Source organism: Schizophyllum commune, assembly GCF_000143185.2.
Source record: "Schizophyllum commune H4-8 unplaced genomic scaffold SCHCOscaffold_4, whole genome shotgun sequence".
Taxonomy (NCBI): Eukaryota; Fungi; Basidiomycota; class Agaricomycetes; order Agaricales; family Schizophyllaceae; genus Schizophyllum; species Schizophyllum commune.
The window spans coordinates 3404104-3431162 of NW_026089541.1; the positions used below are offsets into that span (position 1 = coordinate 3404104).

Here is a 27059-nt window from a genome sequence, read left to right on the forward strand (position 1 = left end):
TCGGCTCTGAGATCCATGGCCAAGCACTAGCGGAGATCAACGTACCAGTACCCACCTATACGTGAGAAAGCAGTGATGCGTGTGAAGAGCTCCTTTGCAGGCTACCGCCGACATTCACGGGAAATCATCGCCGTATCATACAGTTGCACCTGCATGACCTTCGCGTTCTGTATTGCCTCCGTTTCGCAGAGACGAGCCTTTTGATTGATAATAACGATGGCTAGTCGTGGAAAGAACCGTCATAAACGCCAGCGGCCTGCATATTCTGTTTTTCCACGCCTGCGGCTATATTGCCTCTCATCTTCGTCCGAACTTCCATCATCGCCAAGGCGCCTTTGAGTCGCCAGACGCGTCGTGCTACTGAACAGACGTCTTTTCGTCCCTCGTATGCCCCCAGCCATGTCCAAAGATCCAACCCAAACCTCAGCGGTCACGAAGAGGAAGAAACCGCCCGCATGCGACTATTGCAAGGCGCGTCGTGTAATCTGCCACCCGCAACCGGACGGCAAGCCTTGTCCAAGATGCGTTGAGAAAGAAGTCGTGTTAGTCTCCTTCCCTTATAATATCGCGGTCGCACCGATACTGATTGATCTTCAGATGCACGACAACACCGACTGTGCGACGCAAGCCTCAGCGGAGACATGCGGACAATACTGAGCCTACTGCAGCGGCAGATGCCGCTCCATCAACTTCCAAGAGCTGTTCTTCCGGGGCCAGCCAGAGACAAGCTGGTCAGCAGAACGCGGAGGCTCCACCAGTCGTAGCATCAGTGTCATCGCGCGAGAGTACGAGGATTGGACCCGTCCTTTCTTGGCGGGATGCGCATCCCCTACCCGCACCATTGATCGAAGAGCTCATAAAGGGTAGGTCTCATTTCCTCTCTAGCCATTCAGTGGATTCATGTCCCGAAAGTTTTCCCTTACTTGCCTCAATCTCAGCTCCCTATCGTACCCTACCATCGAATACACGACAAGTTAGAGGCCTGCGGATGGAACCCCTCGCAGCTAGACGCGCACTCTTGCGTCCTCGCGCACTGCATCGTCGCCGTGACCGCGCGCGTATCCACGCACCCCATGCTCATCGGCGCGGACGTGACCGACACGCAGCTCCTCGAGTTCCTCTCCTCTGGTAACCTGATGATCACGCCCGGCTTGGACCTGCGCGAGCTCGGGCGCAGGCGAGACACAATCTGTAGAGGCCTGCACGACGAGGCGTGTTGGCTCGCGCGCGAGGCGGGCATCACGATCTACACGTCGGAGGAGAATGCGGCGTCGTGCTATCTGTTGGACTTTCTCGAGTCTTGTACGTTGTTTCTCTGCCCTGTAAAAAAGCGCGCGAGCTGAGTATTGGACCAGCTACGCATTCGTACGACAGCTCGTTGTCCTGGTCCGCCGCAATGATGTGGCATGTTCGCGCCCTGGCGGAGTCAGAGGACCACAGCAACCTCTTCTCCGTCAACTATCGGCGGCTGCATTGGCCGGTTCACCTCGTACGTCTCGAAGTCTTTACGGTCATTCCCTTCACGCTACTGACTTTGCTTTCAGTTTGACTGCGCTCTCCTTTCTATAGGTTCTGGTCGTTCCCTTCCTTTGTGAGTAGTCTGACCAGGATACTCTCGGCTTTCGCCTGACGTCTCCTCAGTACCGAGCACGACGAGCGCTTGATATGCGGACTACCACCAATCGACATTGAAACTGCAACAATCACTTTGGCGACCGAGCCGCTCACGGGGAAGAGCATTGGCGAATTTATATATCCCTGTCAGTGAGCTGTTCCTTACAGCGTCTCTGTGTCAGAACTTTGACTCCATCCCAGTCCTCAGCCACGTCATCAAGCTCGTACGCTCCAGTTCGGAGAATCTTGTCGGTCGTAAGTCATTCTGACCTTCCTCCGATGACTTGCTATCTGACTAGCCAACAGCCTACGCTCGACGACAGCCCTTAGACGAGGCCATGCTCACAAGTCACCTCTGCGCCGTCGAGGCGCTGCAGAAAACCTGCGTGTTCCTCCACGCCTGCATCGAGTCCGCTATCCCGCGGGTCAAGCGGAATTGGGCAAGACCTGCGCTGGCAAATGGGCTGTTCATCACCAGCCTCGCGGTGCCCGGGCTACTTATACCTCTACACCGAGAACTTAAGCGCCGGCTCGCTGCTGACTCGTCTGGAGGCGGAGGAGACGCTGTTGGTACAGGAGGTCACGACGGCGTGGGCGGACTCAGCAGTATGACCGGAATAGGACACGCCCTTCCCTCGACGGACTATGCGCGTCGCCGTCTCGAGCTCCTGCAGCGCCAGGTGCGGGCTCTGGCCCTCCGCGCTGTGGTCGAGGCGACGAGGCGTGCGCGGGACCTTCCGAGTCTGCCGTACATGACGCACCTGCAGAACACGCGCTTCGAGGAGTGGCTGCAGATGCTCGTCGACGAGAGCGAGGGGTGCGATATTTCGCCCCTGGAGCGGTATGAGACGCTGGAGCGGTGAGTTTTTTTTCTCGAAGAGCGAGCGTGCTGTGTGTATGACGTGAGGTACTGACTGGCGATGGTACAGAATAGCCGACCTCTTCAAGCTCGACGGCTTCGCCTGGGTGGAGAGGTCCGGGGCCATATCCCTTGTCGAATCGGAGATGGCCTACCTACAAGCGCAACACCACTTTGTGCCTCATTCTTGGCGTCCCGATGCTTGGGCGGACGAAATGTTGGTCGACGGCGCGCTCGAAGACCAGGCGCTTGGAAACGAGACCGCAGCGCTCGGTGATGAGGACGCTTTTGGGGACATGTGGGAAATGCCCATGGGCGACGACCATACCTCTCTAGTGCCCCCGGAGGATTTCCTGGGTCAGGCGATCGTTCCTGGCACGACACCGGGGATGGTGGACGATCCTCAGATGCTAGGACAGAGCTTCTTGCAAGCAGACACTCACCTTGACTTCACTATGAGCTAACGGAGTGCTTCCGTAGCCTACCGACCTCTTATGGAACTTTGGCTATGGAGTTCTGTTACATACCTGTTATATCTCGTCTGTAAAGCGGACATGAATGTAGAGCTGGAGAGTACGACAGTGCCCCAAATCTTGCACTCTCTCAACGGTCAAATTCGGCGCGCCTTGTTACGTCTACCACGGTCACCGTCTAGTCACAGTTCCACGCGGAGCGCGACGTAATTGCACGTGATAGCCACGCAGTTGATCCGCGCTCAACGTCGGTACGGTCCGATACGGCAATACCGACGTTCATGTTGCTGAAGACGACGAACTTGATGTCGATGCGACGGTAGCAGCGAGCCAAGACTAAGACGATGGCGGGAGAGACGAGGCTGCGTAAGGACAGAAGGTGAGGGCAGGGGGAAGGGGGAGTGACTCATGTTCGCGAGCGTCCCGACTCGGGGCTTGCTGCAGTGGCAGAATGAAGTCACAGGGGTGGATATGAAGGCAGCAAAAATGGGCGATCGGAGGAGATTGGACTCGCGCCGCGAGTCTACGCGGCCCTGCGGCTGCTCAACGGACCTCGAGGCGGAAACACTTCGAAAACGACGCACACATGCCCCAGACTTCCCCATCTCCATGGTCGACGGCGCCCGGACGGCGCGCTCGTCGTCAATACCGATCACCAGAGCTCTTCGCCCGTCTCCACAGCGCACGCTCGTCTTGCGCTCATCAGCCTGCAGCGCGCGCCGATCAGCTCTCCGCGCACGTCCATCAGCGGGGGACCCCTGCGGGTGGCTCGAGCTCTGCTTCTTGGGCGCTCCTCTGCTGCGATGCCGTCAAGACAGGGAGATAGCATTGATCGTTCTGGGCATGCGAGCCTGCGACTGGTTGAAAGAAGCAGTACGTTACATTGCTGAATGTAGCGGGTAACCGAACCCGACGTGAGACTTGGCGAGTGAATTGAAGTTCGCGTAGGCGAAGCTTGACCGAGAGGATGCAAAATTGAGAGGGAAAGTCGCTCGTTCTGAGGCAGAGAGGAGAGGAGCTGCTGGATCTAGTGAGGAGGGTAGGAGGTGGAATCTGGAAAGTCGACGACGGAGAGTGGCAGAGGCGCAAATCATGGCGATCACCGTGAGAACCAAACACTGACAGAAATCGTGAGTCACCATGTTCCTTTCAACGAAGGCTTAGGGGCACAGCTGGAGCGTCATGTAGATGATCCGGAGAGTCGCCATAGGCTGCTTGAATACGGTTGATGCTCCGCGGTTAGAGAGCGCGGGAAAATAGGAGTGAAATCGAGCAAATTTAGTGCGAGTGTGTGAGGGTCAAAAGGAGCAGGGTAACGATGCGCGCTTCCGACTAGCTGGCCAAACAAAAGGCAGGAGGTGTAGCTTGGTCAGGAGAGCATGGTGGAAGTGAAGCAGGGACAAGGGGATGTGATATACGTGACCATTAGTCACGTTGATTTGAAACTCGGAAGACTACCGTCTGCACGGGATGGATGCCGATTTTCCAGGAGATGGGAGTGCATGAGCTCTATCTTCTCTGCTTTATGTCCGTTCCCCAGAGACAGAGCCTTTTTGATTGATTTCTCCGTCCGATGACCAATGCCTGGTCGCGGAGAGACCTCTTATGTCAGATCCCTAGCTCGACTTGTTTCTGCATTTTGTCCTCGACACCCATCGTGCCACCCCGCCCCCCGCGCCAATCTTGCTCTCAATCATCACCACCGAGGCACCTTTTGACCCGGTAGATCTCTCCTGGCACCCACCTATCACCGTCCCCCGCGCTCGGTCCCCAAATGGCTCCAGTCACGTTCAAAAATACGGTTCAAAGTACCTCGGCGGTGAAAAAGAAAAAGAAGCCGCCGGCATGCGACTACTGCAAGGCGCGTCGAGTTATATGCCATCCCCAGCCAGACGGCAAGCCTTGTCCAAGATGCGTCGAGAAGGAGGTCACGTCAGTCTCTTCTTGCCTTGAATAGCGCGAGAACATGTATACTCACTAAATGGCAGATGCACAACCACGCCAGTCGTGCGGCGCAAGCCGAAGCGACGTACCGAGGGGGACTCTGATCAGGCGGCATCGGCGCCTGCGCCATCCGCCGCTGCTCACTCGTCCCCGAGCACCTCTTCTTCAGCACGAGCTCGCGCGAAGAGTCGTGATAAGAGCGGTACGCCACCTGCGAAAGCGCCACCAGCCGCGTCAGCGTCCACCTCAACGAACAATGCCGTCCTCGCGTGGCGTGATACTCACAATCCGCTGCCCCCGCCGCTCGTCCAGGAGCTTATGAAGCGTGCGTATCGTGGCTCAGTCCGCCCTTTATGTGCTCACCCTCTCCCCAGTCTTCCCCTTTGTGCCACAATCGCAGCTGCCCATCGTCCCGTACCGACGAATATACGACAAACTCGAGGCATGCGGGTGGGACCCAGTGCAGCTGGACGTGCAGTCGCGCGTGCTGGCGCAATGCATCATGGCCGTGACCTCGCGCGTGTCGACGCATCCCGCGCTCGTCGGCGCCGACGTGAGCGACGCGCAGCTCGCGGGCTTTCTCTCGTCCGGGAACCTGATGATGACGCCGGGCTTGGACCTGCGCGAGCTCGGGCGCAGACGAGACCCGATTTGTAGGAGACTGCACGAAGAGGCGTGTCAGCTCGCGCATGAGGCGGGTATCATGATGATGGCTTCTGAGGAGAATGCAGCGTCTCTTTATCTGCTGGATTTTCTGGAGTCTTGTACGTCCTCTCAACTCCAATCCTTCCCAGCGATTTACTCACGCTAGCGCAGCTACGAACCAATACGACAACCCGACGACCTGGACTGCCGCGATGACCTGGCAGATGCGATCGCTTGCAGAGTCCGAGGAGTACGCTGAGCTGTTTGGCGTCAATTTCCGCCGCCTGCACTGGCCCGTTCAGCTCGTGAGTTGGGATTGTCCCTAGGTCTTATCGGTCTCGCCTGTCTAAGTAGCTTGCTTAATCCTTTCCAGATGAACGTCGCCCTCCTCGCGCTTTGCGCAGGTCGATCGATCCCTTTGTGAGTCTGCTTGGATATACTCTCGATGGTCAACTGATTGGCGGCAGTACCGAACACGACGAGCGTCTACTATGCGGACCGGCTCCGCCGAATATAGAGGCGGCGACCTTTAGTCTAGCCAACGGCCCTGTGACAGGAAAGAATATCGGCGCATTCCTCTACCCTTGTGCGTCAATCTCCTACGCTTCCTGTCCGATCGTACTAAGCCGATCGATAGTCCTGCACCATGTCATTCAGCTAGCTCGACAAAGCTCGGAAAGCATCATTGGCCGTGCGTCGCATCTGCTCAACATGAAAAATCCCTTTCCTCATCTTCTCCAGCTTACGCTAAGCGCTTCCCCCTAAACGAAGCCGCGCTCATCAACCATATTTCCGCCGTCGAAGCGTTGCAGAAGACCTGCGTCTTCCTCCACGATTGCATAGAATTCGCTATACCCCGCGTCCGTCAGGACTGGGTGCGTCCGGCGCTCGCCAACGGCTACTTCATCACAGGCCTCGCCATGCCGAGCCTCCTTGTCCCCTTGCACCGTGAGCTCAGGCGCCGCCTTGCCGAAGGGTCGGTGTCCGTCCTCCACCGCGGCACCGATGGTATCGGGGAGTATTCCCTGGACACGACGGACCGCACGCGCCACCGCATCGAGCTGCTGCACCGGCAGGTCAGGGCGATGGCTCTGCATGCGATCGCGTCGGTGACGAAGCGGGCGCGCGACCTGCCGAGCCTGCCATACCTGACGCACCTGCACTGCTCGCGCTTCGCGTCGTGGACGCATATGCTTCTCGAGGAGTGCGATGGGGACGAGATTTCGATCGGAGAGCGGTATGCGACGTTGGAGAGGTGCGTGGTCGGCCGTTGGACGTAGATGCACGTATTGACCATGGGTACAGGCTGTGCGATATCCTTCGACTCGATGGATTTGCTTGGGTCGATCGTTCGGGGAGCCTGCCTGCCGTCGAAGCGGAGATGGCTCTCCTGCAGGCGCAGCAGCAGCTCGTACCCCACTACAACCGCCCCGACGTCCCCAACGGCTGGCAAGACGATCTAGCTATGACGGGAAATCCGGCGGCGTACGACGATTCCGCCTTCGGTGCCATGCAAGCCGATGGACCTCGGAATGATCGACCGCCCAGCGACAGCCACGTCTACGACGGCGCATGGAATCTGTCCATAAATAATCACGCCCCTACCCTTCCCGGCGCGAGCATCACGCCCGACTTCCCTGGCGCGCCCGCTGGGATGCCAGGGTTGCTCGAAGACTCGCAAATGCTCGAGCAAGCCCTCCTCCAATCCAGCATCCCCATGAACTTCGGTCCCTCCTAACGCTTGCCCTAACCCTTCGACTGCGAGCTACAAATCTAGAATCGTATGTATGTGCTATCACTCCCGTCTTTACCGGACTTTGCAAGGGGCGCTGCGATGTAGGGCGCTCGGACTTTCGGTTTGGAATTCTCTTTTTCGACTCGTCAAGGTATATACACGTAACCTCGCCGCTGTAGTAATATCTGCGGTGGACAATTTATATATTACAGAATAATCAATGAATTAAGTAGTCTCATTACTGACCGCGACTCAGGCGGCACCGGGTCTGGATGGCGGGGTCTTCGTTATCGAAAAGTCGGTGAAGAAGGAAGAGCGTCGTGGGTCCGACGGAGGGCCCGCTGAGCTGAACGTCTTGGAGCGCGTTCCAGAGTATACTACACTTGAGAAGACGGTCCCCGTAGTCGACCTTATCTCCGCCACCCTGCGGTGCAATGTCGAGATGCAGGCCCAAAACACGCAACGCAGGCAAGTGCACGCGACGGAGGAATACCGCAGGGTCTACCTTCGCCTGAAGTTCCAGCTTCTCGAGTCGAGGCAGCCTGGTCCTCTTATACTTAGTCTTCTTAGGGCCCACGAACCCCAGGGAAAGCGACAGGACGCGCAGCTGGGGGAGATTGACCAAAAAGGCGGCGGTTTCTACGGCTTTCACCGCCGCGCTGATGCGAAGTACCTGGAGTTGGGCCCAGGGAAAAACGGCCCCGCGCGCATTGCCGTTCAATTGAACGTCTATCAGTCGTGACTTCAGAGGCCAAGTCCACGGTGCCTGCGCCTGCGCCGCAGCGGATTGTAGGTGGACGGTAACGCGGGTAAAACGCGCGAGGTTGACGTGGGCCCTCCCTATTGCTCGAGCAAGGAAGTCAGCAGGTAAAGGAGCGCCGGGTGCGAGTACAAGGTCCAGCTGATCAGCCGCCAGGTTCTGACCCAGAAACGCCTCGAAGGCCGCGAGAGCTTCTTCTACTGACTGCGACTGGGCCTCGTCGCCCGCGCCAAACGCGAAGAGGAGCATTCCGGCACTGGTGATAGCACTCGAGCTACGTAGGCGCAAAGGAGCCTCCAAAGTCCCCGACGTGAAGGGTGGACGAGCTGCACGCCCTTCCTCGTTGATAGCCAGACGAGGAACCGGATCATCAGCGCGCGGCTGCGAGAGGGTCGCCAGGAATTCGACATGGTTGCGATCGTCGTCGGCCTCTGCCAGATAGGACGTGAGAGCGTCTCTATCCTCGGCGGTGAGTGACGCCATGATTGGCGGGACGGTGGTAGATAGATTCTCTACGATCAGGCCATCACCGGAGTTGGGATCACCAAGGATGGTTTCTGTATTGACTTGAGGTGCGGTGGTGGTGGGCGAAGCTGAGAGTGAGGGAGTCGCCGAGCGTGACTCTCCAGAATCGCTCTCAGGGACAGGGGAGAGTGGCGAATACAAGTCGATCAAGTCAGCCTCTTCCCATCGACCGACGGAGCTTACTACTGATGCGAAACCAGGACCACTCTCCGCGCTAGACGCCACAGCGGTCTCGGAGGTGCACGACGATATGCTCCCTTCGATGTTACGCCCTCCAAATCCTTCGCCATTATTATCGGATGGGCCGTCTGCGGTGTATGTATGATCAGTTGACCTGGCGCCTCAAAAGATTGGCTACGCACCCGTTCGCTCGATGCAATGTGGTTGAGTGGGACTTGACAGAGCATTCAAATTCGCCGAAGAACCGCCTAGAGATGGAAGGTCTTTCATGATTTGAGGCGACATCCGAGAAGGGCGAGGTGATGCCAGTGCGGCTTGTAAAGCAGCGCCTTGGACTGGCTCAAGCTCATGATAATCGCCAGGACGCTGCTGTGCCGGTTCACGACTAAGGCTAGCGTTCTGAAAGTAGAAGCCCGAAATGTGAACGAAGTTCTCGGGGGAAGATATCGCTGGCTTGGGCAGGGCAGGAAGCCGCTTGTTGATCCCGCTGCGAGATTTGTGGCGAGAAGCGACTGAGGAAGGTGTCATCAAACAGAGATTCATGCCGTCGTCAAGAAAAACTACTCACTTGCTGCCCAAGCCTTCGCAACTATGTAGAGCTTCATCGGAAAGTTAGTCGAGGATGGCGGACGACAGCGAACAAAAAAAAGTGGAGCACCAGCGTGCTCAACAGGAGGTAAGAAGGAAGCCGTCTATGCCCCGGTATCAATCGTCTTCCTTCTTAAGCTTGAAAGGCCTGGTCCTGCCAGAGAAGGTTGCAGAACGACTGCCGGACCGAGGACTTGAGCAGAATATGGAGCTATTGTTTCGTTCGGCTGAGTGTTCGACAGCAACGTAAGTATCTTACAGCGACGAAAGTATCTTCTCCAGGTATGTCTGGATCTATCATTGCGATTGGAGTTACACAAGCCCTTGACCTGCTCATCGACGCGGGAGGAGCGTATGATTCCCAGTCAAACATCAGCGAAAAGGTCCACGGCACGTGGTCGGTGTCTTGACCGTACGCGGGCCGGAGTGCTGCTGTTCGACTTCGGCAGCTGCCGAGCTCTGAGCGAGCGCGCCCTCGTAGTACACGGCCATTGAGAGAATACATAGTCGAGTAATTAGCCAGTCGGTCCTTCGTACAGAAATCTCTCGCTAGAGCCTTTTCCTCCTTCCTACGCCTCCTCTTCGCCTTCACTATCCGTCACCTCCTCCTCATACCACGTCCCATACCCGTCCCCAACCATGTACCACGGCCACTCGTCCCAGCGCACCGTGCGCCGCCCGATCGTCTGCAGGAACTCCGCGCGCCTCGCCGCGCAGTCGTCGCAGCGGCACATGTAGTCGAGGAGCGGCGGGTTGGAGAGGGAGACGGGGCGGGTCTTCTTTTTCTTGGGCTTGAAGGTGTGTTCTTCGGGCTCCAAGATGGGGTTCTTGAGCGCGCCGGAGGCCGTGTGTGGGTGCGAGGGCTTGGAGGTAAGGGCGGCCACATCTGTCGATAGTATGGCTTTCTTGGCGCTCTTAGCGTCGACCTTGACCGCGGGCTCGTCGATGTCCATCGGTGCGAACCGAAGCACGTCTTCTTCTAGGCGGTGCGTAAACATGGCAATCTCAGTAGAGGCGTCGGGAAACTCCGCACCTTCAGCAGCGACATCGGGCACTTGCACAGAATACTCAGCGACCGTGTCCACGCCAAAGCGCACACGCCTTTCGTTGGCATCGACTTGGATAGCTTCCTCAGACGTGCGTTTGGTGGCCTCATCATCGGTGGCGCCCGAGCGCGGGAGCTCGTCGACATCCGCAAACGGCAGCGCCTTCCACGCATCCTCGAGACGAAGTGGCTGCCAGGGCGGCGTCATGGCCCGACTCGCCGTCGACACGGGTGGGCTGGAGGTAGGGGAGCTGAGAAATGTTATCAGTCTCGGAGGAGCAAAGTGCAGATGAACAGGACTCACGACGTGGTAGACATTGGCGAGTGGCTGAATAGTCAGGGGCGAGCGACGCGTCGGTGGCCAGTCAGTCGTGTGGGAAGATGAGGACGAGAGGCGATTATCGAGGGTCACCCTTATTAAGACAGCCCAAAGCCCACGCGTGGACGTGAGGCGTGCTCATGGCCATGGCCATGGCCATAGACCGTGAGCATGGTGCGCCGCCATCAATTGCCTTCTATGGCTTTGTCTGCATTCTGAGGGGCTTTGTCCGAAGCCCGACGGGGTTTCACGGCACGAGGAGTATCGTCCGCAGTTCGAGTGTATTTTCGCGCGTATCATTGTTTTCCGGAAGCGTCCAAGTTGTTCTTGGTGACCGCTAGGTTCAACCGCGCGGTGCCTTTGTTTGGCCGCGTTTGTCACGCACGGGGTCATGCGCGACCGTGACGTCACGGTTGAACTTGCAACCAAAGTAACACATACTTGGCGAATGACTTTCCATGTCGGAGAGCCGGAGACTGCGTCGCGTCGGGTGTCTCCAGTAAACGATGTCTCGAGCAAAGTCATCGCTTGTGTCGAATGAAGGGGACACCACACGTGTATCATCCACCGCCGCTCCACGTGCGTAGCCGGCGGGTTCTGCGGCTTCGTGGTTTTGCGACAATTCATTGAACGCTGGAGACAAAGGGCCAGGCATGCAGCGATTGGGCGTCGGGGCGCGACGAGTTGGGAAAGGCAATCTGTGACACGGCGGAGGAGGCATCGGGCTGAGATTTCCGTTTGAAATTGGAGTGCTTGGAGGGGTTGTGTTGCACAGAGGTCAGCGAGCAGCCCTCTTTGCTGAAGAGGCCTTTTGCGCAACTGTGTCGGGTACCCTGATGTTTAGTGGAAGTTATAGACTCTGGACAAGTGAAGAGGGCCTTCAGAGCTTGCAAAGACAAGGATTAGGAGCGGGTAGATGGACGGCTTCGAGGCGCTGATCATTGACGATCACCGTGCGACCCAAACACAGGAAATCCCGTGTATCAATTGAGTCCCAAAGAATGAAGATCCTGAGGAGCGACGGCAGCATACTAGAATCCTCAGCAAGGTCGCCAGAAGCCGTTCGGCGCCCGAGATAATATTAAGACCAGATAACGCAGGGTAAGCGGGCGCAGAGCCGTCTACGTTGCGCAGAGCGCACAGCCCGTCCTCTACGGTGCTTGAAGCTTGAGGCGCCGCCAAGAGGCTCACTCAGCATGAGCGCAGGAAGAAACGGTCGAAAGAGGCATAGTTACTCGTGGCGAACCGTGACCATCAGTCGCATCGCGTCTGATGCATGATGGCGTCCGCCCTCGACGGGCTCGTTGCAGCTTCACGGAGAACCGGGCGACGCAAGTGCTTGAGCTCAATCTCTTCGTCGTATGCCCGCCCCCAGCGACAGAGCCTCTGTGATTGATTTCCGTCTGATGACCAATGGCGGGGCCGCGCGCGAGCCCTTATGTAACCCCACGGCGAAGCCGACGTTGACCCCAACGCTCACCTCGACTCCCTCGCATCTTCCTCCCATCTATCATCACCGAGGCACCTTTAGCCTTTGACCCGGTCGATCCTTTGCAGCCTCCTGTCTATTGCCGCGCCTCCCTTGGCCCCGCTCATCATGGCGCCCATGTCGCTCAGGAATAATGCCTCCTCAAGTACCTCGGGGGTTCGTAAACGCAAGAAGCCGCCCGCGTGCGATTACTGCAAGGCCCGCCGAGTTATCTGCCACCCCCAGCCAGATGGAAAGCCTTGTCCAAGATGCGTGGAGAAGGAAGTCACGTCAGTATCGTCTCTGCTTAGCGCGATCTGGAGGTACTGATCGGGCTGTAGATGTACGACGACACCAGTCGTGAGGAGAAAGCCGAGAAGACGAGCGGATGATGCTGACGAAGCTGCTCCTGCTCCCGCCCCCGCTCCCGCGCCCCCCGCACCTTCGACTACTCCGTCCCAGAACTCTAGCTCCTCTGCGAGCGGATCAGGAGCAAGCAAGAAGAGCGCCGAGAAGAGCCCTCCGGCCCCTGCGCCACCTCCACCGAAACCACCTGCTTTCAAAACAAACAATGCTGTCCTCTCCTGGCGCGATGCCCATCCGCTGCCTTGCCCACTCGTCGAGGAGCTCATAAAGCGTACGTACCCATAACATGACCGTCCAACTTCATACTCACGGATCTGCAGTCTTCCCCTTCCTGCCACAATGCCAACTCCCCATCATACCCTACCGCCGCCTTCACGACCAGCTCGAGGCCTGCGAGTGGGACCTATCCCGCCTCGACACGCACATGCGCGTCCTCGCACAGGCCATCATGGCCGTGACCGCGCGCGCGTCCACCAACCCCCTGATCGTCGGCGCGGACGTGGAGGACGGGCAACTCGTCGACTTCCTGTCGTCCGGGAACCTGATGATCACGCCCGGGTTGGACCTGCGCCAGCTCGGGCGGAGGCGAGACACGATATGCAGGCGACTGCAGGACGAAGCCTGTCAGGCTGCGTTCGAGACGGGCATCACGATGGTGACATCGGAGGAGAATGCGGCGTCGTGTTATTTGTTGGACTTCCTTGAGTCTTGTATGTCGGTTTCTTCGCTTGTGGACTGGGCAGTAGTGACGAATTTGGATCAGCCACCGATTGCTTCGACAACCCGCTGACATGGACGTCGGCTATGATGTGGCATATCCGAGGACTCGCGGAGGACGAGGAGCATGAGGAGATGTTCAGCGTCAACTATCGACGCTTGCATTGGCCGATTCAGCTTGTGAGTCCACCTATTTCGAGGGACGATAATGTCGCTGACGGATCGACTAGCTGAACTGCGCTCTTTTGGCCCTTTGTTCAGGCCGCTCCATTCCCTTGTGAGTTGTCAAGCTATGATCCTCGCGAGCTAGACGTTAATTGGATCTAGCACCGAACACGACGAGCGCCTCATCTGTGGCTCTGCTCCTGTGGACATAGAAACGGCCACCTTGACTCTCGCCAACCAGCCAGTGACCGGTCAGGCCATCGGGGAGTTTATATATCCTTGTACGCTATCTTCGACCGCCTCTCACAACATCGTGCTGACCTGCTATCCAGTCTTGAGCCATGTCATCCACCTCGCCCGGCAGAGCTCTGAGAACGTCATCGGACGTAGGTTCTCCTCCGTAACTTCCTCGTAGTCAGTATTTCACGCGATCCCCAGCTTACGCCAAGCGCTTCCCCTTGAACGAGGCCACGCTCATTAGCCACCTCGCCGCCGTCGAAGCGCTGCAGAAGACATGCGTCTTCCTCCACGACTGCATCGAATACGCCATCCCCCGCGCCAAGCGCGACTGGGTCCGACCCGCCCTCGCCAACGGGCTCTTCATCACCGGCCTCGCCGTCCCCAGCCTCCTGGTCCCCCTCCACAAGGAGCTCAAGCGTCGCCTCGCCGAGGGGTCGATCACCACCATGCACCGCGGGACGGATGGGATAGGCGAGCTCTCCGTGGACACGACGAGTCGGACGCACGAGCGCATCGAGCTGCTGCACCGCCAGGTGCGCTCGATGGCGCTGCATGCGGTGGCGCAGGCGACGAGGCGGGCGCGGGATCTGCCGAGCTTGATGTATATGACGCATCTGCAGTGCTCGAGGTTTGCGGCGTGGATAGATCTGTTCGTGGAGGAGTGTGATCCGGCGGATATCCCGCCGCTGGAACGGTTTGAGTGTTTGGAGAGGTGAGCGACTTGCTGGTCTTGAGACGCATGGGACTGATAGGTGACGCTCGTGTAGGATGTGCGCGATCATCAAGCTCGACGGCTTTGCGTGGGTGGACCGCTCGGGGAGCCTGGCGAGGGTCGAGGGCGAGATGAACCTCCTGCAGGCCCAGCAGCAGCTCGTACCGCACTTCACGCCGCGCGCCTGGGCTGATGACCTCGACTTGGGAAGCGGTGGTGGCGGTGGCACGGCGTTCAGCGACAACGCCTTCGGGGATCTGCACGGCAATGACGACCTCTATGACACCGCTTGGAACATGTCGATGGGAAGTAGCAATTCTCTGTCCGGCGCTCGCATCTCGCCCGACTTCTCGTCGACCACTGGTATCGGTAACATGCTGGACTCGGACAGTCGTATGCTGGAGCAAGCGCTGCTCCAGTCGAACTTTCTTTGACTTTCTTTCTACCTAGATACTTGTCTTCTGCTCTTCTTCCTCTTACTTATGGACATCTGGGAGGCGCTATAGCTAGCCTCTTGTTATACGGAACCTATATATGTACGGACTGTAGTACAGAACTACCTACCTCGCAGTGATATCTAAAGTGCAGGCGAAGGGTTGTTAATATATCGATGAACGAGTAAGAAGTCTATGCTATTGCGTCATTGCTCTCTTCAACGACTGAGACGAGCTCGGGAAGTATCTCATACCTGCGCGTACGCCAGGCGGGGAAGGGTAGCTTGCCAAGATCGTCGCATCGGGATCATGGACCAGGGCAACCCACGGCCACCCTTGATCCCGATGTCCTCGGTGAAGATGGTCGAAGGGCGTGTGGGGCCTATTCGCGTCGTGTCCTTCGCCTTCGAGCTTGTGATTGGCAGGGAAATGTGGATCGGGGGCGCAAAACAACTCGTGGCCCGATGCGAAGGGTCCGAGGTGCTGATCCCTGGTGTTCATCTTGGGTCTCGAGTGGCTTCCAAACGTTGGCAGGGAGCTCAGAGTACCCGGAAAGCTTCCGAAAGCACAAGGTCATGGGCTGAGCAGCCCGAGTAGGCCGAGAAGGACAACAACTCAAGGAAATCAGGAAAGAAAGGCATCAAGACTGTCGAAAACAATCACAGCTTGTATATTAGTTTATAGCAACAGAAGGAGCATAATGAATCCATTTAGAGCTCTCCTTGGGTGCTGGTATGCCCTCGCATCTCACAAATAATGTTACCCAAGTCGGTCAAGAAAGAGTTGAACTTGCGTGACACCAGTGACCATCAGTCACATATCTCCCTTTCCTCCGACCCCAACGTCATTAATACCCCAGGTTCTCTCGAAACGAACCTCTGTGACTGGCTGTCGGTGGTGATGGCTCTTATACAGCACCGCGATGGCCAGCTTTGCCCCTGGCATCCGCTTTCATCTCCTCGAATAACTGCCTATCGTCCATTATGACCGACGCACCCTCAGCGTTCGACCGCGAACCCTCTTCTCACTCCGTTGTCGAACATTCTCCCAACCTTACTTTCTCTGAGACCTCTTCCCCGGCGTCAAAACTAGCCGAAGACACCTCTAGTATGAAGAGGAAAAAGCTGCCCGCATGCGACTATTGCAAGGCGCGTCGTGTTATCTGCCATCCTCAGCCAGACGGCAAGCCTTGTCCAAGATGCGAGGAGAAGGATGTCACGTCAGTCTCCGTAGTTCTCAGAGCACGCGATCTCGCCGATACTGACTGCGCTCTAGATGCATCACGACGCCTACCGTCCGACGCAGGCGGAGGACCCGCAAGGAGATCCAGGAAGAAAGAGAACGAAACGCTCAATCTCGTGTGCCGTGCGCGAAGTCATCACCGTCTAGCGTGCCTTTCGGCGGATCACCACAAAGCCGTCCTGCAGTCGCCATCGCGACAACAGGTCCCGCTCTATCGAGCTTCGCAGCTCAGGCTATCCTCTCCTGGCGAGATGCCAATCCGCTACCAGGACCGCTCGTCACAGAACTGATCAAGCGTATGTCTCCCTACCTCTGTCTTCTTTGCATCTGCTGATACTGTGCAAGTCTTTCCTACCGTCCCACAGTCGCTGCTTTTCAGCATCCCGTACCGCCGACTCTGCTCCAAGCTCGAGAATTGCGGGTGGGATCTGGCGCTGCTAGACGCTCCAACACACTTCCTTGCGTCCTGTATCTTAGCTCTGACCGCGCGCATCTCCACGCATCCCATGCTTATCGGCACGGATGTGTCCGACCCACGCGTTCTACGGTTTCTCGCTTCTGGAAACTTGGCGGTCACGCCGGGGTTGGACCTACGCGGGCTCGGGCGCGCGCGAGATGCTCAGTGTAAGCGTTTGTACGACGAGGCATGCCGTCTGGCGACAGAGACGGGAGTTTCGATGGTGCCAACGGAGGAGAGCGCGGCGGCGTACTACATTCTCGATTTCCTCGAGTCTTGTAAGCCGGCTTGATCTACTCCAATCTCTGCTCATGACGTCTTGCTAGCGACAACTCCGTACGACTGCTCGTTGACCTGGACAGCTTTGATGATGTGGCATGTTCGGAGGGTCGCCGAGTCCGACGACCACCATGACCTTTTCCGTGACAGCTATCGGCGCCTGCATTGGCCAATACAGCTTGTGAGCTATTCCGCGCGACTGGCTTCGAATCCCGCTGACACCGACGTTGATTTAGCTGAACTGCGCACTTATATGTCTGTGCTTCGGCCGTTCGTTCCCCTTGTGAGTTCAGAATACTGCTTGGAAGTTCTGTGGCTCACGATCTTCTAGTACCGAACATGACGAGCGCCTTATATGTGGACCGGCTCCTGACGCCCTAGAAGCCGCGACGATCACCCTTTCCCATGGACCAATCACCCTACAAGCCATCGGGGAGTTTATATACCCTTGTACGTCTGCGATCTCATCTTCTTCCCATTTTAGTGCCCTCACACCTTCGTCAGACTTGAGCCATGCTATACGCCTAGCACGTGAAAGCTCTGAGGGCCTCGTTGGACGTGAGTGACTTCATCTATTGTTTGCTTCATGCTATATTCAGCCCAACTACCAGCCTATGCCCGACGCTTCCCATTGAACGAGGCGGCCCTCGTTGCCCACGTCTCCGACGTCGAATGCCTGCAGCGCGCCTGCGATCTCCTCCACGATTGCGTCGAGACCATCATCCCCCGAGCCAAACGCGGCTGGGTTCCGGCCGCACTGGCGAATGGCCTCTTCGTCACTTCGGTCGCCGTGCCGAGCATCCTCGTACCCCTTCACAGAGCGCTCAAGCGCCGGCTCGCAGAGGGGTCTATCCCGACCCTGCAGACGGGCTTTGGCGGCGATGGTGGCGGACCTGGGCAGGGTGGCGGGCAATACGCCTCCGACGCAGCGAAACGCATCCGCGCGCTGCACTGGAAGGTGCGCGCCTTGGCCATTAATGGCGTGGCGCAGGTCACGGAGCGCACGCGCGACCTGCCGAGCATCACGTACATGACGCACCTGCAGTGCTCGCGCTGGATCTCGTGGATCGAGCTTGCCGCGGAGGAGTGCGAGCCGATGGATATGACGCCGCTGGAGAGGTACAAGATGCTTGATAGGTGCGCTTTACCTTTTACCTAGTCCATACGCGGTGAGATGCGGGATACGAGGGCTAACACCGCCTGTAAAGGATCGTCACGATTATGCGAATTGACGGGTTCGCATGGGTGGAGCGCTTCGGGACGGTCAACTATATCAAGGAGGCCATGACGCGTCTTGAGGGGCAGCAGCAACTCGCGCTTCATCGCAAGCATCCTGGGGTCTCCAGTACGTGGCTCAGTTATACAGGAAAGGCGCGTAACGGGGCGGCGTACGAACGCGGCCATGCGACGTTCGGACGGTCGCCAGCGCCGAGCGCCGTGTACGAGGGTCGTCCTGCTTACAGTCCTACCCTGCATAACTACCCCTCGGGATCCAGTGCGAGTCACTCTTTAAATCCATCCGGGACGACTAGCATGGGAGGGATGCTGGAGTCCGAGAGCCAAATGCTCGATCAAGCGCTGCTTGGGCCCAGTTACTCTAGAAACGCGTCACAATCCAGATATTGACATGCTGCGCATGCATACTCTCAAGACGCCTGACCTTTCGAGGCGCTATGAGTCAAGGCGAATCCCCGACCCTGTCGGCGAAAAAGGAGACCGATGTGTTGGAATGGGCGAACAATGGTGATTAGCGAGCACGTGACGGACCGCGGAGAGCCCGAGGTGCTGATCACGGTGATCATCGTGGGACTTCGGCTTCAGGATTGGTGGAGAATGTAATGAATCTATCATAGATGGAAGAAGGGCATAAGTGAGGCAAATCAAGGCGACAAGACGATTGTAAAAGCCACGAAAAGCCAATGGTCGGAGTGTCCTGGCTCACTGGAACGATATTTTGGATGACTCAGTAAAGGTCAGCCTAAGAAATGGACAAGAGCTCGGTATTTTACGACTTCGATGTCGTTGGCTGTAGTGAAGTGCTTTCACATCAACGCCCACGGTTGAACTTTTGTGACAGCTGTGACGGTGAGTCACGTTCGTTCCTTTTCTCCGCCTTCAACGTGGGTGAAACACGGGTGCTTGAGGCATATCCTGTGTTGTTCTCCCCTGTGTCTTGAAAGTCATACTTCATCATCTGGCTTGTTCTATCATCAGATTCACTGTTTTATCTGGCAATGTTTCTTATGCGATCTCACTACGACCCATCCTGAACCCGACGCTTCCACTGGCTTCCGTCCCCAACTTGTATATCTTCCCTCTTACAGTCATGAGCGACACACCTTCGACTCTGCAGTCTCCCGCCGATCTTGACTCGAGTTCGTCGCCATCTAACACTTCCGATATGGCGCAGAACGTCTCGAAAAACGCTGCTCACGCGGCGGCCACCGTGAGGAGGAGGAAGAAGCCGCCGGCATGCGACTACTGCAAGGCGCGTCGTGTAATATGTCACCCACAGCCAGATGGCAAGTCCTGTCCTAGATGCATAGAAAAGGGGGTTGAGTAAGTCCACTCTGCTCTTACTGCAACGCGGTATCATCAATACTCATGAGGCTCCAGGTGCACGACGACGCCGACCGTGCGACGCAAGCGAAGGACCCGCGAGCAAATCGAGGCAGACGAAGCTGCCTCCCTGGCGGCCGCCTCTACTTCAATACACTTCGCCAACTCGTCGCGCCCGGAGGGAATGAGCGGTTGTGGCAGTGCCTCTGGATCTTCGGCGGCGTCATCGCCTTCGGCTCTCCTTTCCTGGCGAGATGCCCACCCTATTCCTCTACCTCTTATTGAGGAGTTGATCAAGCGTGCGCGTCAGAAGCCTCTTACGCGTCCCGAAGGAACAAACTGACTGTCCTTTCAGTCTTCCCTATGGTGCCCCAGTCGCTTCTATTCGTCGGCCCGTACCGACGGTTATGCGACACGCTCGAGGCTTACGAGTGGGATCTTTCGCGCCTGGACGCCCATGCGCGCGTACTTGCGTATTGCGTCATGGCAGTGACCGCGCGCATCTCCACGCATCCTATGTTCATAGGCGCGGATGTGACCGACGCGCTAGTCTTGCAGTTTCTCTCCTCTGGAAACTTGGCTATCACGCCAGGCTTGGATCTACGTGAGCTCGGGCGTAATCGCAATGCTTTTTGCAGGGACCTATACGACGAGGCATGCAAAGTCGCGTTCAGCACGGGTGTATCTGTTATCTCCTCGGAGGAGACCGCGGCAGCGTGTTACCTTCTCGACTTCCTCGAGTCCTGTGCGTACGTATTCTTCATTCTGGACCTTTCTGATCGTATTCAACAGCAACCAACTCGGATCCATGTCCACTGACCTGGACGACTATGATGATCACACACGTACGAAGGCTATCCGAGTCAGAGGACCATAACGCGCTCTTCACGCCCGTTTTTCGGCGCTTGCATTGGCCAATCCATCTAGTGAGATATCTCTCTGTCCGCGTCTCATTCCTCGCCCGACTAACGTTACGCTCAGATGAACTGTGCCTTCCTATCTCTGAGCGCTGGCCGTTCAATTCCCTTGTGGGTCCCTGTTACATTGCAGAGATTTCAGCTAATATCTCCTAGCTCCGAACACGATGAGCGCCTTATTTGTGGGCCAGCCCCCCTTGACATCAAAAGCGCGACCTTCAACCTAACGAATCAGCCGGTCACCGTCCAAACCATCGGCGAATTCATATATCCTTGTATGCTTTGACTGGCTTTACTCAATGGCCTGCAGACTGAGGAGTCGCTTTTTAGTCTTGACACACGTCATCCACTTAGCACGTCAGAGTTCCGAAAGACTTATCGGGCGTGAGTGGCTTAGATCATGATTTCGCATTCAAAAGGCTGAAGTGAATCTTCAGCTCACGCTCGGCGCTTTCCACTGGATGAGGCCGTGCTTTTCAACCATATATCTGCCGTCGAAGCGCTCCAGAGTATCTGTAGTATTCTTCACAACTGCATCGAGGCGGCCATACCCAAAGCCCAGCGCGGCTGGGTTAGACCCGCATTGGCGAACGGCTTATTCGTCACTGGACTCGCGGTGCCCAGCCTGCTGGTGCCGCTTCACAAGGACCTGAAGCGGCGTCTTGCCGAGGGGTCGATTGAGGTTCCTCAAAGTGACCCTAACAGCGCAGGTGGATGCTACCCGGATACAGCAAGCCAGGCTCGCGAGCGCATCGGCTCGCTGCACCGCAAGGTGCGGGTCATGGCTTTGCAGGCCCTCTCCCAAGCGATGGAACGGACGCGGGACCTACCGGGTATCACCTACATGACGCACCTGCAGTGCTCTCGCTGGGCGGCGTGGATAAAGCTGACCGTCGATGAGTGCGATCCAACGGACATATCGCCGCTGGAGAGGTACAAGATGCTCGAAAGGTGCGCTCTACCAGTGGATGTTCGTGCACGAGATACTGATTCTCGATGCCGTAGAATGGCCACCATCATCAAGCTCGACGGGTTCGCATGGGTGGACCGGTCGGGCGCGCTTTTCCCTGTCAAGGCGAAGATGGACGACCTGTATGCTCAGCAGCAACTCGTGCTGAGTCGCAGGGATTCGGGCGTTCCCAGTCCTTGGCCCGGCGGACTCCAGATAACACAAGATGAGGAAATTTCTGGTCGCGACGACATAAACAACGGCGGCTCGCGAAGGCCTAGCGAGTCCGCGGTCCTTGGGGACGCGCAAGACTTGCTGGGACAATCCTATTCGAGCACGGATGTCGCTCTTGACCTCTTCTCGACGGCCAACGTGGGAGTGACCCCGGGAGATGCTCATTTTCTCCAGCAGGCTTTCTTCTAATTCAACTTACCTTTCAAATTCAACCCGTTGTGATATGTACCGCCCTTAGAGATCGATTTGTCAGCCTGGACCCCGGACAGTGGCTTCTCTTGCCACAGCGCGCAATATCGCCGCTATTCAAGATCTTCTCCACCCCCTCTACGCGCGAATTGGGGAGTCCGCGAGATTTGTGGCGCTAACAAGGGCCTTTGCCACCGCAGTGTGCCGAAGCATAGGTATATCATCACGCACATCTAACACAAAGCCTTTGTTGCCACATGGTGACCCTTTGTGACGCACGACATGCAGCCCGCGTGAGGCGAACAAGACCAGCCATTGTTATCGGCTGCGCTATGTCGCCGTTAGTATTGACCTTCAGACTCCGATGTTTATGACCAGGGGGTATATATAAAAGAGCGTGGGTGGTCCTGTATATTCGTCGCTTTGAACTCCCACTTTGCCTTTCTTACAGTGCCACCCCATCTGCCGGTCATGTCGAGGTAAGGGCACTTCTGTTTCTATCCAGCTCTGTTCGCTCATCACATTGCCCTGCAGCCCCTCCGAGCCATCCGACATGCCACCAGAGCCCAAGCCCGTCAGAACGCACAGCATCAGGCGCAAGCCGGTGCCAGACTATGATTCAGTGGTATCCGTGGGTACGCCACTCCATCACCCGTAACAGAGATCCCCTCGCTCATTCTGTCACATCAGAGACAGTTGACTGGATGAGAAGGATGGTTGAGACCTGCTATTGCCCTCCTTGCATCGCCCGGACCGCCGAGTACGAGTATCAAGATGTTCTTGCCATCCGGAAGGCTGCTGGGTTCCTAGATGCGGCAAAGGTCGAACCCGATGACCCTTCTCGACCAAAGCCTGTCCGCACGAACAGTATCCGACGCAAGCCCGTGCCGAAATGGGATCTTGCTGATTTCGAGAGTGCGCCAGCTTCCTCGTGGCAAAGTTCCTTCACTGACTCGTCCCCGGCAGATACGCCTACGCCGAAGTCTGAGCCTCTTCCCAACATCGAGGAGATTCGTGCTACCTGCGAATGCCGGCCTTGCGTCGGATGGAGGATCGATCGCGCTGTGGAAGCTGAGATGGCCTCCTACAAAGCCGCTGAAGAGGATGCCCAGAACGTCTCCGAGTAGCGTTCAGCATCTTCTTTCGGCCGACGATGTAGTACAGAGAACTCTTTTCTCCTTCGCATAGGTATCTTATTTCTGTGATATAGTTTGCTGCAATCTGCGACGCGCTTGATCTCCTTCGAATGGTCACATCGGGACAGTTTTGCTACGAGATTACACTTCTCAACCGATGAAGGACTACACACACCCAGGAAAGACGCTACTACACAGCGAACCCGAACGGAACTGTAGGAAGCCGAAAACAAGGACGCTCTCTTAGTACGCCGTTCTCGACTCTAGGGAGTCATCCATCCATCGGTGGCTCTACATAGCGTCCGCGGACGCGTGGCGCGGCTCGACGGCCTGGATTCCGTCTGCGACCATTGTCCGAGAGATCTTCCAGTGCACGACGGCGCTTTTGAGCCGCCTGGACGGAGTCAACTGCGCGCAAGGCATGAGATCCTAGTCTTCACATTTAGCCAGATAGACAAAGAAAGCTCACCTATCTCCACGTCGGAGTCGGAACCGCACACGTCCATGGCCATATCGTCTTTTGAGGCCCCGACCTGCAAGTTGTCTGAGCAACTGGTTGGGAAACCAGGAAGAGGCGGCTCACATGGGAAACAGCCATCGGGGCAGAGGTACCCGCACCATGATTCTCCTTACCAGATGGACGCTGAAGGCCGCTCCGCTTGTCAGAAGCCGAACCGGATTGCGTCGACTTCCAGATATCCTCCAGCTGAGGGTCAACAGGAATCTGCGCGCTCGAAGCTTGGGCACCCACGACGCCAGCTTGCGTCGGCGCCGACAATCCATCGATGTTAAGCGTGATCATGCTTTCCTTCCGCTCGGACAGGGCCTGCAATGGTGGCGTCAGTACGACCTGAGACAGCACAGCGGGGTACGATGTCTTTACGCACCTCATGAAGTCGACCCAGACTCTCCAGCAAACCCAAGTAAGTCGGCTCGTTGCCCCGCCCACTCTCCTTCAGGCCATCCACATACGCCTCTAGCTCCCCGCGGATGCGCTTCTTCCTCGCTTCCAACGCCCCTTCCCGCATCCGCAACATCTCCCTATACGCGCTGTCCAGATCCGCCTCCTCCTCGTTGAAGAACGTCATCCCATGCTTCAACTCCCGCTGCACGAACATGAGTCTGCGCGCATTGATAGCGGCTTTGTACGCGCTCTCCAGATCCTCTTTCTGTTTGCTCTCCGCATCGTCGCCCTTCTTCAAGACCTCCTCGTCTTCTGTGATCCTCTTCAGCAGCTGCTGACGAAGCGGGCCGCCCAGAAACGCGTTCACCAAGCCCTCGATCTGGGGTGGTAGCCGACAGTGCGGGCGCGCGACGAACTCATCGGCGACGCGAATGATCTCATTCCGCTTCTCGACAGCGTCGCGCAGCTTCTTCTGCCGACGCTCGTGCGCGGCGCGGATGACGGCGAGGTTGTTGCGGTGTGTGGCGGCAAGCGGGGCTTCCCTGGCTTCATAGGTTTGGTTCATGCGGTGGACGAAGTTCTGGCGGCGGTCGGCGCGCTCGCGTGCGTAGGTAGCCTTGGCGACGTCGCAGGCAGCCTGTTCGCGGTGGAGCTCGTCGCATAGTGCGTCAGCCTTGCGCTGGGCTTGCTGCCAATCTGCGGGGAGGAAGTCCTCCGTGTTATCAGAGGAGAGGGGCGGACGAGGGAAGGAAAGAGTCGCAGATGACTGAACGGCGGAATGATGAGAGTTTGAAGCGGAATGGTCTACGCCCGAGATGGCGAAGGTGGTTCTGTCGAACGAGTAGCTGTAGAGAGCAGCTAAAGCATCTTCAGAAGATATAAGGGTAAAGAACACACACCTACGGTACCCGGATGGGAGATCGGGTTTCCCCAAGGGATCGCCCGCGGGATAGGATTTGCGCCTGTCAGAGCCGGCTTCGGGGTACATAGAATCGTACGCAGAGTTACTGACGTTAAATGACAGGTTTGACTTCGAGCCATTGACGGAAAGACCATTCAGAGAGAGCGAGTCGCCGAAGTAGGAAGACGCATTTGATGAGAAGGACGAATCGCAGAGCGAGGGCGTGTTGCTGAGGAAGCTTGCGTTGCTTGCAGAGGAGTCGTCGGGGAAGGGGGTACGCCGGCTGAGGCCGTCAGTCGTAACCTCCGCTGGCTGCCCTTCGAGGCGAGGGGCATTGTATTATCCACTGTCCGGGCTGTCCAGCCGTCAATAGCCCGCCAATCTGACCAGTCGAAGCGTTAACGCACCTAGCGTGTTCATCTCCTCGTAGCGAAGTCATTTTGGATAAAGGCGGGTTGGTCGACGAGCTCGTATAGTCAACAGAAAGCTCGCTGAGCGATGGCGATGTGGTAGGGGACTGAGGTCTGCCGCGCGTGACGACGGAAGTATTTGTTCTAAACGGAGGCAATATCCTCGTTGCCGATCGCTGTCCATGGCTCCATCTTCAGAAACAACTCGTAGTCATGATATGCGCCGAGCGAGGGAGCAAAGGGGCACGCTGCGAGCTGGAGGAGGTAATAATGCGGCAGCCCTCTTTCGATTTCTGTACTTACTTAGGCCGAGGACGATGAACACCTCTCAGACGAATGAGTACCCCATTAGAGCACATGGAACGTACCGCATGCGTTGGGCGAAGGGGATCTACCGAGCACGTTAGGGTCGAAGGCATGGGCGATGACAGAAAGAAGTAAGCAGGCGGACGCCACATTTCGGGCAGTCGGCAATTGCCGCCGACCATAAAGTTCAACTTCGTGCGAGTATGAGTCCAGCGAATAGAACGTATAACTCATTATGCAGTATGCAGGTATGCTACAAGGTATCATACAGCTACAGAGAGCTCAATGAGACAGTTATGAGAATGACAAATACATAGACGGGGTTCGCGCTCATCAATGCTCATGCTAAAAGGATGATAGTAGTTCAGTACAGGACGACTAGTATCTGTGTCTGCGCACCTCTTGGCTGGTCACGACATGTGCACCATGGTGGCAATGCTTCTGGTGACTGAGCAGGTAGTGCTTTGTGTTTCGCCTGGCACCACAGCCGTTTGGTCCGTCGCACACGTACTCGCATTTGTTTGCGTGGGTTCGGAGATGATCTGCTCCCAGTAGATCGTTGTTAGAAAGAAGGCGATTCTAAATGAGTCTAGCGCGCAAACTTATCATGACAACTGACCTTTAAGGGACGACTTGCGGGTATACGTCTTCTCGCAAATGGGACAGAGATGGACGAGCTTGCAGTTCTGATCGCGTCCCGCGTCCCAAATCGCCTGTCGCGCGGACCTAATTTCTATCTCTGACGGCTGGAAGGCAGATGCAGCACTGGCAGCCGCACGACTGACATCCTCAGGTAGAGTCGACACGGGTAGCGGCTGAGAGTACATCGCTAGCAGGATCGGTTCCTCAAGCCCTGCCACTGAGAATGGTCCATACACGCAGACTTCGTTCAAGTCGACGCCAGCGATGACTGCAGCCGTCAATCAGACCAATCAGTGAGAGAGTGATTTATATCACGCACCGTCTGGGTCGTCGACAGCTTGAACTGGACTCGGTGTTAGCAGTGTATGTGCAGCTCGACGCAATCACGCGTACCACCAGCGTGAATAATGGCCTGAATAATGTCACCATCGGGCTCAATCGGGGTGTCGGCGACCAGATCGCATAGCGCGCGCGAAGGCAATGCGATGTTCGACGAGAAATCGAAGTTCCAAGGCGACATGACTTGATCAAGGTATTCCGCCCGCATGTATTCTGGCGTGCGTGGACGATCTTCGAGCAGACGTGCAGCGAGCTCGGCCAGAGTTACGCCTAGCAATGGGAGCTGCGTTGCTGACCGGAGGTCAAACGATGTTGAAAGCAAAGTGACTATACACTCACAAGTGGTCGATGCGGTGAATGTGGGCATATTGAGTGCTTTGAGCGCGTAGGGGTGGAGGAAAAGAACTTGGGTTGAATCTGTGTTAGAAGAGCAAGCGCCGAGCAATGTTTTATAACATAGCTTCCGACATTTGCTGATCGTAGTCCGCACCATAGACGGTGACCGACATCCAGACGTTGGCAACCTTGACCGCTTGTTTGATCTCGTCTTTCTCGCCACTCCGTCACGCAACGAGCGCGCCGAGGAGCGTATCTATGGGTAGACAGTCAGTTTATCTCCCCTTCTCGTAGATAGTACGCACAGTCACTCTACAATACCAACGACGGTCAACCGAGAGTCGACAATGCAGGACAATTGCTTGTCGTCTGAGGAGAATCCCTCTCGGCTCTGGTTCTCGTACTGCAGTCACCGAGAGTTGAGAGCTGCAGTACGTACCAGAAAAAGGACAACAACTCGCGTAGATACG

General features: G+C 56.9%; 12 protein-coding genes across 12 annotated transcripts; 5 read left to right on the forward strand and 7 right to left on the reverse strand.

Annotated features, from left to right (window-relative positions):
- Positions 1–225: 225 nt before the first annotated feature.
- Positions 226–3085, forward strand: SCHCODRAFT_02573899 (uncharacterized protein). Its single transcript, XM_003032969.3, has 9 exons — positions 226–542; positions 598–863; positions 913–1302; positions 1356–1489; positions 1545–1591; positions 1642–1760; positions 1816–1869; positions 1921–2473; positions 2544–3085. Exons 1-9 carry the CDS (start codon positions 388–390, stop codon positions 2935–2937), a joined length of 2112 nt encoding a protein of 703 aa, XP_003033015.2. The 5' UTR covers positions 226–387; the 3' UTR covers positions 2938–3085.
- A 440-nt stretch (positions 3086–3525) lies between these two features.
- Positions 3526–4219, reverse strand: SCHCODRAFT_02620459 (uncharacterized protein). The gene has a single exon (XM_050345002.1). The coding sequence runs from the start codon at positions 4086–4088 to the stop codon at positions 3825–3827; it is 264 nt and encodes an 87-aa protein (XP_050201404.1). The 5' UTR covers positions 4089–4219; the 3' UTR covers positions 3526–3824.
- Positions 4220–4483: 264 nt separating this feature from the next.
- On the forward strand, positions 4484–7535 carry SCHCODRAFT_02537367 (uncharacterized protein). The gene is made up of 9 exons (XM_050343589.1): positions 4484–4878; positions 4935–5215; positions 5265–5654; positions 5707–5840; positions 5909–5955; positions 6003–6121; positions 6173–6226; positions 6277–6790; positions 6841–7535. Exons 1-9 carry the CDS (start codon positions 4721–4723, stop codon positions 7271–7273), a joined length of 2130 nt encoding a protein of 709 aa, XP_050201405.1. The 5' UTR covers positions 4484–4720; the 3' UTR covers positions 7274–7535.
- On the reverse strand, positions 7509–8621 carry SCHCODRAFT_02496267 (uncharacterized protein; the record flags this gene model as incomplete). The annotated part of the gene is made up of 1 exon (XM_050343038.1): positions 7509–8621. A coding segment is annotated over one exon (1113 nt), but the record flags the coding sequence as incomplete, so codon positions are not given.
- A 380-nt stretch (positions 8622–9001) lies between these two features.
- SCHCODRAFT_01349877 (uncharacterized protein) lies at positions 9002–10722 on the reverse strand (the record flags this gene model as incomplete). Its single annotated transcript, XM_003033529.2, has 4 exons — positions 10673–10722; positions 9926–10619; positions 9304–9316; positions 9002–9126 (listed from the first exon to the last, which is right to left on the reverse strand). The coding sequence occupies exons 1-4, from the start codon at positions 10684–10686 to the stop codon at positions 9002–9004; spliced, it is 846 nt and encodes a 281-aa protein (XP_003033575.1). The 5' UTR covers positions 10687–10722.
- A 1249-nt stretch (positions 10723–11971) lies between these two features.
- Positions 11972–14986, forward strand: SCHCODRAFT_02620469 (uncharacterized protein). The gene is made up of 9 exons (XM_003032971.2): positions 11972–12445; positions 12497–12792; positions 12842–13231; positions 13285–13418; positions 13469–13515; positions 13566–13684; positions 13736–13789; positions 13842–14355; positions 14411–14986. The coding sequence occupies exons 1-9, from the start codon at positions 12285–12287 to the stop codon at positions 14787–14789; spliced, it is 2094 nt and encodes a 697-aa protein (XP_003033017.2). The 5' UTR covers positions 11972–12284; the 3' UTR covers positions 14790–14986.
- Positions 14987–15693: 707 nt separating this feature from the next.
- SCHCODRAFT_01122669 (uncharacterized protein) lies at positions 15694–21690 on the forward strand. Its single transcript, XM_050341060.1, has 19 exons — positions 15694–16008; positions 16065–16327; positions 16377–16766; positions 16815–16948; positions 17004–17050; positions 17099–17217; positions 17272–17325; positions 17367–17725; positions 17759–17904; positions 17976–18358; positions 19092–19326; positions 19384–19625; positions 19682–20071; positions 20119–20252; positions 20308–20354; positions 20400–20518; positions 20574–20627; positions 20681–21194; positions 21249–21690. The coding sequence occupies exons 1-19, from the start codon at positions 15773–15775 to the stop codon at positions 21613–21615; spliced, it is 4233 nt and encodes a 1410-aa protein (XP_050201407.1). The 5' UTR covers positions 15694–15772; the 3' UTR covers positions 21616–21690.
- A 478-nt stretch (positions 21691–22168) lies between these two features.
- Positions 22169–22742, forward strand: SCHCODRAFT_01211887 (uncharacterized protein; the record flags this gene model as incomplete). Its single annotated transcript, XM_003032973.3, has 3 exons — positions 22169–22250; positions 22306–22530; positions 22582–22742. The coding sequence occupies 3 exons, from the start codon at positions 22169–22171 to the stop codon at positions 22740–22742; spliced, it is 468 nt and encodes a 155-aa protein (XP_003033019.2).
- Positions 22743–22866: 124 nt separating this feature from the next.
- Positions 22867–23748, reverse strand: SCHCODRAFT_01149713 (uncharacterized protein). Its single transcript, XM_003033530.2, has 4 exons — positions 23639–23748; positions 23335–23577; positions 23221–23284; positions 22867–23159 (listed from the first exon to the last, which is right to left on the reverse strand). Exons 2-4 carry the CDS (start codon positions 23551–23553, stop codon positions 23023–23025), a joined length of 420 nt encoding a protein of 139 aa, XP_003033576.1. The 5' UTR covers positions 23554–23577; positions 23639–23748; the 3' UTR covers positions 22867–23022.
- Positions 23749–23761: 13 nt separating this feature from the next.
- SCHCODRAFT_01287784 (uncharacterized protein) lies at positions 23762–24869 on the reverse strand. The gene is made up of 3 exons (XM_050341383.1): positions 24555–24869; positions 23920–24500; positions 23762–23815 (listed from the first exon to the last, which is right to left on the reverse strand). The coding sequence occupies exons 1-3, from the start codon at positions 24641–24643 to the stop codon at positions 23793–23795; spliced, it is 693 nt and encodes a 230-aa protein (XP_050201408.1). The 5' UTR covers positions 24644–24869; the 3' UTR covers positions 23762–23792.
- Positions 24660–25117, reverse strand: SCHCODRAFT_02241737 (uncharacterized protein). Its single transcript, XM_050342161.1, has 2 exons — positions 24964–25117; positions 24660–24911 (listed from the first exon to the last, which is right to left on the reverse strand). The coding sequence occupies exons 1-2, from the start codon at positions 24974–24976 to the stop codon at positions 24712–24714; spliced, it is 213 nt and encodes a 70-aa protein (XP_050201409.1). The 5' UTR covers positions 24977–25117; the 3' UTR covers positions 24660–24711.
- A 363-nt stretch (positions 25118–25480) lies between these two features.
- On the reverse strand, positions 25481–27008 carry SCHCODRAFT_02620483 (uncharacterized protein). Its single transcript, XM_050345003.1, has 7 exons — positions 26895–27008; positions 26593–26845; positions 26308–26544; positions 26234–26257; positions 25892–26182; positions 25672–25814; positions 25481–25617 (listed from the first exon to the last, which is right to left on the reverse strand). The coding sequence occupies exons 2-7, from the start codon at positions 26618–26620 to the stop codon at positions 25606–25608; spliced, it is 735 nt and encodes a 244-aa protein (XP_050201410.1). The 5' UTR covers positions 26621–26845; positions 26895–27008; the 3' UTR covers positions 25481–25605.
- Positions 27009–27059: the final 51 nt, after the last annotated feature.